General features: G+C 44.9%; 1 protein-coding gene across 1 annotated transcript; it reads left to right on the top strand.

The window, feature by feature from the left end:
- Positions 1-263: 263 nt before the first annotated feature.
- Positions 264-6690, top strand: PARP16 (poly(ADP-ribose) polymerase family member 16). The gene is made up of 6 exons (XM_080350889.1): positions 264-519; positions 1176-1313; positions 2095-2301; positions 3417-3588; positions 4360-4501; positions 5500-6690. Exons 1-6 carry the CDS (start codon positions 331-333, stop codon positions 5642-5644), a joined length of 993 nt encoding a protein of 330 aa, XP_080207015.1. The 5' UTR covers positions 264-330; the 3' UTR covers positions 5645-6690.
- Positions 6691-7519: the final 829 nt, after the last annotated feature.

Genomic DNA, 7519 nt, shown 5'->3' with positions numbered 1-7519 from the left:
CACTTCCACACCCCCACCTTGCCCCTCTCCCCATCACCACCTGAGGGAAGCCGCCATTTCCCTCCCCCTTTTCCCCCCGTACCCTCTCCAGGTCTCCACCCGCGGGGAAGCCGCCATTCTCCCCAGCCCTCCTCCCTGCCCGCCCTCGGGGAACGGACGCAGCGCTGCCGAGCGCGGCCGGAGATCCCCGGCGCGGCGCGGGGCGGGCGGAGCCACCGCCCGTTATCGGGGCGGAGCGGCGGCCGAGGCCGCGGCCCCGAGGCGGAAGGGGCGACACCGCCCGGGAGGGACCTCTTCCCCGCCTCGGAGCGGCAGCCGCCGCCGCCGGGCATGTCAACACCCGGCCCCGGCGAGGCGGCCTCGTCCCGGGTGAGGGAGGCGGCGGGGAGGGACCCGCTGGCCGCCGACCTGCGGTGCAGCCTGTTCGCCGCCGCGCTGCAGAGCTACAAGCGCGACTCGGCGCTCAGGCCCTTCCCGGGCCGCTACGCGGGCGGCGAGACCAAGGACTTCGAGGGGCTGGTGAGCGGCGGGGACCCCGGCCCGGGGTGCTAGGGCCCGACCGGGGCTCTTTGTGCTGCCCTTCGGAGCGAGGAAAGAGCTTGTGAAAGGGGGAGATGGCTGGGGAGCCCAGGCCGAGCTTGGCCCCTGAGGGGAGGCAGCAGCACCTCAGGGTTGGGAGTGAGGCGGAATTAATTGTGCGGTCAGGGTAACCTGGTTTTAAAGTACGTTTGGGATTCTGACCAATAAGGCAACACATGGAAACTTCCAAATCCCGTGTTGGGATACAAAGCGTTTTAAGAGCTTCCCCTACACGAAGTTCAAGTTAAATTTGGAAGGATTTGTGTTTTGCATGGCCTGAACAGCCCCTTTGTTTATCCAGCAGCAGATACTCCCTTGTGACAGGTTCTTTTCTTTCAACAGCTTGCTTGATTACTCCCCTGTGTCCCTTATAGATATTGTTGTTAAATATGAATATTTTATAACTTATCTGGTACCTGTTTTTACGAAAAGTGACAAACTTTCCCACAAACTGGATGCCAGTGTTTATATCTCAGAACAGAAACTGCTTTTCCGTTTACAGCCTATTAGGGTGGAATATTGGTTTTTTTTCACTAGAGGTCTCTGTTTAATCATAGTGAAAAGAAGGAGCTTGTCGTAAATGCCCATCTTGTCAGCTTGCAGATACCAACGCTCTACCAAGCCTGAAAGAACTTCTGGAGTCTGTGCCAAACACAGAGAAGAGAACTTGGGATTTGTTTAGCTGGATTTTATCATCTAAGGTGTTAATGATACAAAGTACTAAGAAACAGGAGGTAAGTTTTGAATTCTGAAAGCCTTGATTAAAATTGTCATTTAAGGCAAACTTGTACAAATGCCACAAGTGAGTTGGTTATTTCACGAGCTTGACAGTTCCAACATGAATGCATTTTTCTCCTGTATAGAGGATTGTTGATTTTGATTTTTTAAATAAAATTTTCAAGAACACCAGTTGGAAGAAATAGTTACTACTGTCAGTAGTTGATGATGGGCAGTGATTGTAGCTGGTTACTCCCATTAACACAGCATGTACGCGCACATTCTAGATCAAGATAATCCAACGCAAATGTCACAGTGGTAGGTCCTGCCGCTCACGGAGAAGGACAACTGTACTTCCACGTACTGCCCCAAAAATGGAAAGGTTGAGAGCCACTGCGGTACTTCCATAAGAGGGATCAAAATAGTTGTAGAGATTAGTAGCAAGATGAAAACAACTTCTGTTTTCACTTTTTTCCTCTTTCAAGATCAGGTGATGAATATATCGTCTTAGTAGCCAAAGTAGAATTGTGATTTTGTCCTTACATGATCAGTTAATTCATGATCACAATTCAGGTTATGGTTGGTTTGGGTTTTTTCTGGGAAGAAGATTTAGGACTTAGCTTTGATTGCAAGAAACTGTCAGAAATTTTGCTGTCTACTTACTCCTTCTGAAACATGACAGTGTTGAATTCTAACTCAGAGAGCATAATCAAAATACATAAAGCAATAGGAAATGCTAAGGGTCAGTAAGCAATCTAATCCCACAAACCAACACTCCTGTTCTTTCCTGGTTTTAAGTACGAGAAGATCCAAGAGCTCACGGGGATGTCTGGGGCTGCGGTTCCTGCTCCGGACTACCTCTTTGAGATCGTGTATTGTGATCAAATGAACACCAAGTTTGCAGAGACCAAGGGAGAGCGGGACCTCATCTATGCCTTCCATGGGAGCCGCCTTGAGAACTTCCATTCCATCCTGCACAACGGCCTGCACTGCCATCTGAACAGGGTGAGGCTCCTGCTGGTGTCACCATCTTCTCTTGGGCGCTTTTTAAAAATAGGCCCAAATTCCTTTAGGGGTTTGAAATGTGCTTATGTTCTTATACTGCTCTTTTCACTCCAGTGTGGGCCTTTGGGGATGGTTGTGTTGCATTTTCTAGTACAGACTAAGGGTAAAACTGAAAGTGGCATGAAACCCCATTTTCCACTGTGACAAATTATATCTGTCCTTTGCTTCTTTGTGAGGAAGTGTAATCTCTCTGAAAATACTGGCCTGTCTGATGACCCACAGCTGGAAAGTCTCAGTGCACAGGGGAGGAGGATAGTGACGCAGGCAATGTAGAGATTCTCTCTTTCTGCCTGGCCTCAAGTTTAGATCAACCAAGTTTTAGGTGCTACTTGCAAATGGAGCCTTCTTTAAATGGCCTGGTTAGAGGAGACAGACATCCTGTAGGATTTTTACCTCTTCCAGTTTTAACAGAGAGGCAGTTGGGACTCCTGCTTTTGTATCATCTATAAAGCAGCTTTGACACAACAGCCACTTAACCTTCCAGTCAACTTGGACCATGTGTTCCCTCCACATTCTTAATGAATAAGGGTTTATCAGGTGCAACAGACTTACTGGATTAATAATTTTAGCCAGCATGGCAAATGCTCTGTTTCAAAGTTATTAAAACAGTTACATTTGAAAAGAATTCACAAATGAAAAATACTTCTCTCTTTTCTAGTAAAGCATGGATTTAAATGTGAGTAAAGCCTTGCCTTGTTTTTGGAGGTTGGATTATTTGAATGTTGGCAGTCTAAATAAATCAGTGAAATGCCTCTAACAGCAGCACAGTCATGTTGATATAAAATACACTGGCAAACAAAATCTGAATCCGGGAACACATGAATCTATCCGCACCAAGGGCTGTGCCAAGCAGCTAATTTGAGGGATGGGATGCCCCACCCCAGAAGTTGTGCCAGGACAAAAAACAGTGCAGGGACCAGGCCCAACATGGGTCAGAAAAACCTTTTTTCATTTACCTTCCGCAAGAGAACTGCCAGTCTGAGAGTAAGGAACACTTGTATGTTGTTGATAGTCAGCACTGCAGAATTTTTGGGTGTATTTCTGCTCTGTTTCAGACGTCCCTGTTTGGGGAAGGTACCTATCTCACCAGCGACCTGAGCCTGGCTCTGCTTTATAGCCCACACGGGCTCGGTTGGCAGCGAAGCGTGTTGGGCTCTGTGCTGAGCTGTGTGGCTGTTTGCGAGATCATTGACCACCCAGATGTAAAGTGTCAGGTGAAAAAGAAAGGTGGGTCTATTGCAAGAATAACCTCATATAGTACATCTTTTCTTCTCATATATCAGCTTTGTGCATATACGCTGTTGTATAAAGAGCGCAGGATGTGGGGCGTGGATACCTGTCAGCAGAAGCTAACTGCAGGCTCCAGCTTCTACGATTCTGTGATTCCTTTTCCGATTGACCCCTCAACAAATACACAACAGCCTTGTTGTCTGTGAAGCTTCTCTTAAAATGGTATAAGGGATAGAAAACATTTGGGTAGCATCATTTGTTTTTCCTAGTTTCCGTAGCATGATGAAATCACGTTCCATAATGCCTGATATTTCACCTGTGATGGTGGAACAGAAGCATCACAAACACGTCAAGAAGGAGCTTTATTAGATGTCTGGGAAGCCTCTGCTCAGGTTGGCCTTCCCCTTTGCTTCCTGCTTGCAGAGCTTAATCAGTCCTTCCATGTTGTTTTTCTTTCCCTGTTAATATTCACAGCTCCTCAAGTGCCATTTGGGAGACCCACCCCCGTACCACCCTGCTCTGGGCTATAATGCCATCCATACCAAGGATGACTAGGAGTGGTATAGCCTCAAGCAAACTTTCAGTCTATTCTGGGATGGTGAGGGGTTCAGGGGAATACCAGGACTTGGTCTTCAATTATCTCATTGCCACTCTTGTGGAGGGGGGGTGTGTATGTGAGGGGGTGTTGGTAGTTTGCTCTTTTACTTGAAGTTGCGCTTTTTTTTTTCTTTTCTGTTTCACCCAAAGATGTCTTCTCTTCTCCTTCAGATTCAGAAGAAATAGACAGAAAAAGAGCCAGAGTGAAAAACAGTGAAGGAGGTGATGTGCCGCAGAAATACTTTGTTGTCACAAACAATCAGCTTTTACGAGTTAAATACTTGCTAGTATATTCACAGAAACAGCATAGGAGGTAAGTGTGGCGACGAGAACAATTCATACAGACACAGAGACGCACAGGCACAGAGTTCTTGTTAGCAGTGAGAGCAGATCCAGACAGAGCTGAGCCCTCTTTTACTACCAGTTCTCAATTTATAGGTTTACAGATGTGGGTCTGGACGTTTTTTTCAAAAAATGTTATTCCAAACACACCACACTCATGTTGTGACTGTTTCCAGTCACATTCCCATGCATATCTTGTGGGCAGCATTCCCACTCATTCACATGCCCAGGCCCCACATTCACACATCATACATAGGGGGGTGGTTTTCCAACACGAGATATCATTCTCACCTGCCTGGGCTATCGCTTCTTACACTCATAAAAAACATACTTCTGTATAATCTGTCCAATGCCCTTTAGCTGGAACTGCACATTCTGCCATTCCCACAGTAAGAGTGGTGATGAGATAGTCAGATAAATACATCTCATTTTTGAAAAACAACAGAAAACAAGAAAAAAAAAAACAACTGCATGGCCAGGATTTGGTTTTAGCCTGTTTCCTGTGAAATGGGGTTTACACCATCATGTTGCCTCAGTTCCATTCTTTGACACTCCAAGGCTAAGATAAATTTGCTTTTACACCAAACATGTAAGCACTTGGCATCTTGGAGAGCTCTAATAGTCTGTGGCAGGAGACGACAAGTGAAACTCTGATTAGAGCAGCTCTTAAAACATACCAGAGCAGTTTTAACTCTGCTCTTATCTATCCCACATGGCAGCACTCGCCCAGCTAATCAACATGTGTGCACAGGCCAGGCAGTCACAGCTTCAAATCGCTGAGAAAGGTGTGAACATGGGGAGAAAGGACAGGATTGTGCACAGAGAATCGGGCTTTGACAGCTACAGGGACTGTGGAACAACTTTCTGGGTTTTTTTGTATTAGCTTAACCATTTAAAATAACCAAACCTAAGATACTCTTTGCTAATTCATGTATCTCTGATGGAATTCATGCACTTTTCCCTTTTCAGGCCTTCTAATCAATCTTCCTGGTTTTACACACACCGTTTTGCCATAATGATGATGCTATACGTCCTGCTGCTCATCGTGATAGGGGCCAGCAACTCGCCAACCTTTGTCTACTACTGGCACAGAATGTTTGACTCGGAGAGATGAATTGATAAACTCTTTCTTTTCACCACATGCCTTAAAAACAGCCAATCTGCAACGCATTGCATCTGCTCCAGAGCTCTGGAAATAAAGGTGCCTGGAGCTTTCCAGTTCTGTCACCTCATGGCATCTTTCTATTTGTTCTGATTTCTGTGTTCCTGTGATTCATGAGGTTGCCCAGCACAGCTGAAAAGGATCACAATGGTGCAGCTGAGCATGAACTGATCGTTACGGGTCCATGGGAAAAAGTTACTTAAAATTATTGAAAACTAAGCGTGGAAGTGCTCAGGTGTAACTGTTCTCTGTGAGGCTGAGGTGTGTTTGCACAAGTTGGGAATGAGGATTTTTCTGTATGTCGGACAAAGCAACCTGTAGCGAGTGTGATCAGTTTGTCTTCAGAAACTGAATTTAGTAACGTTCAGCATGTATCAGTGCAGATGGGATCACTTTTAAAACTAACTTGGGCTTTGACCAGGAGTTTTTATGTTTGAGCATAACTGCAAGAAAACAACAAGAAAGAAAACAACTAAGATGGAACTTAAATGGTTTTTAGTATTTTTTTTTCCCTGTAAAACATCTACAAGGTTTGTGCTCTCAGCCATGATGTGTCTTGTCCCTGGTTAGTGGGCAGCTCAGATGGTGTCAGGCCCTTCAGCATCTGTACTGAATAAGGCTTATTCCTGCGAAACTGCTTTCACTTTTATTTTCTGCACCCAGATGAGCGAGGGTGAAGGGTTCCACTTGTGCTGCCACCCAACAGGTTTTATGGGCTTGGGGCTGCCAGGGTTTGGGGTTTTGGTTCAACATTTTTGCCTGTATTGAATTGTTTCCAGCCTCCATTTACAAACAAATGGACTAAGTAGCAATAACATGCCAACTATTTCCTGACACACTTGTAAGAAGTGGAGTAAAAAGGCAGTAGAGCTGGTAGGGTTGTATTTTATGTCTGTGAACATTTGTAGTACAGTTAACTTTATATAGACTTCACTTAGTTCTCCACGTGCAGAATACTCTGTAAAATAAATTGTTCACACTAAGTTCTCATGAAGAGGCTGAGATTCCTGTGGTCAGAATTATGGCAGTTTTACTGTTTGGCTTAGCACTGGTTTGTAAAACCTTGTTCTCTCTCAGATTCACCTTTTCTAATCTCAAATAACAGCATTTGGGCGGGGGTTTGTTTGAAAACGCATATAGATATGTGCAAGTTAGTTGTGCAACATGAAGAGGGCAGCGCTCTCCCCTCCTGTCCATGTCCTTTGATTTGACAACTACCCGAGACTGAAAGAGGAACAAAGGACTAAAATTAGCAGCTAGGCATGGGATAAACCTGATGGATAACCCAGAGATTCCAGGCAAAGAAAAGCCAGGTTTGTGCCACAATACAAGCTTGCAGTCCAGCTTTTAGTAGTAGACTTAATAAATGCAGGTTTTCATTGTACAGTGAACCCTAACCACCAAAAAAACACCCCAAGAAAACCTCATCACATATTCCCAGCAAATGAGTCTATGATTACTACCTTGCTCATTAAATATTTCAAAGAAAATCTCTTCTTTCTCTGATATTCTGGTACCTAATTGCCAGAAATAATGACCTGGTAATCAGGTTTTTCTAGCTCAAGGCTGAGAACAAGTTCATTTACAGCGACCCCTCTTCTTGGTGGCTGGAGCTAGAAGCATTTATTCCAGTTAATTTTGCTGCCAGAACAAATTTATTTATTCACCATACAGCTTGAAAACAAGAACATTATAATTCAATTCCCCATTGCCTTTTACAGCCCATTAATAATGCTCACTGTTACAGCACATTGCATTGCCTCAGCCCAAGAAATGTATGTGCTAATTATAGTGTTGATTTGCAATTAAAATATACATAAACTAACA

This window comes from Nesoenas mayeri (assembly GCF_963082525.1).
Source record: "Nesoenas mayeri genome assembly, chromosome: 11".
In the NCBI taxonomy this organism is placed as follows: Eukaryota; Metazoa; Chordata; class Aves; order Columbiformes; family Columbidae; genus Nesoenas; species Nesoenas mayeri.
Note: the sequence above shows the minus strand (reverse complement) of the source record. Positions and strands in the feature narration are given on the sequence as shown.

Bases quoted from the DNA above. Each gene is read 5' to 3' on its own strand.
- PARP16 (XM_080350889.1), top strand. From the start codon at position 331: ATGTCAACACCCGGCCCCGGCGAGGCGGCCTCGTCCCGGGTGAGGGAG. The intron at 2,302-3,416 runs GTGAGGCTCCTG...GCTCTGTTTCAG, and splicing joins TGCACTGCCATCTGAACAGG to ACGTCCCTGTTTGGGGAAGG. The intron at 3,589-4,359 runs GTGGGTCTATTG...CTTCTCCTTCAG, and splicing joins GTGTCAGGTGAAAAAGAAAG to ATTCAGAAGAAATAGACAGA.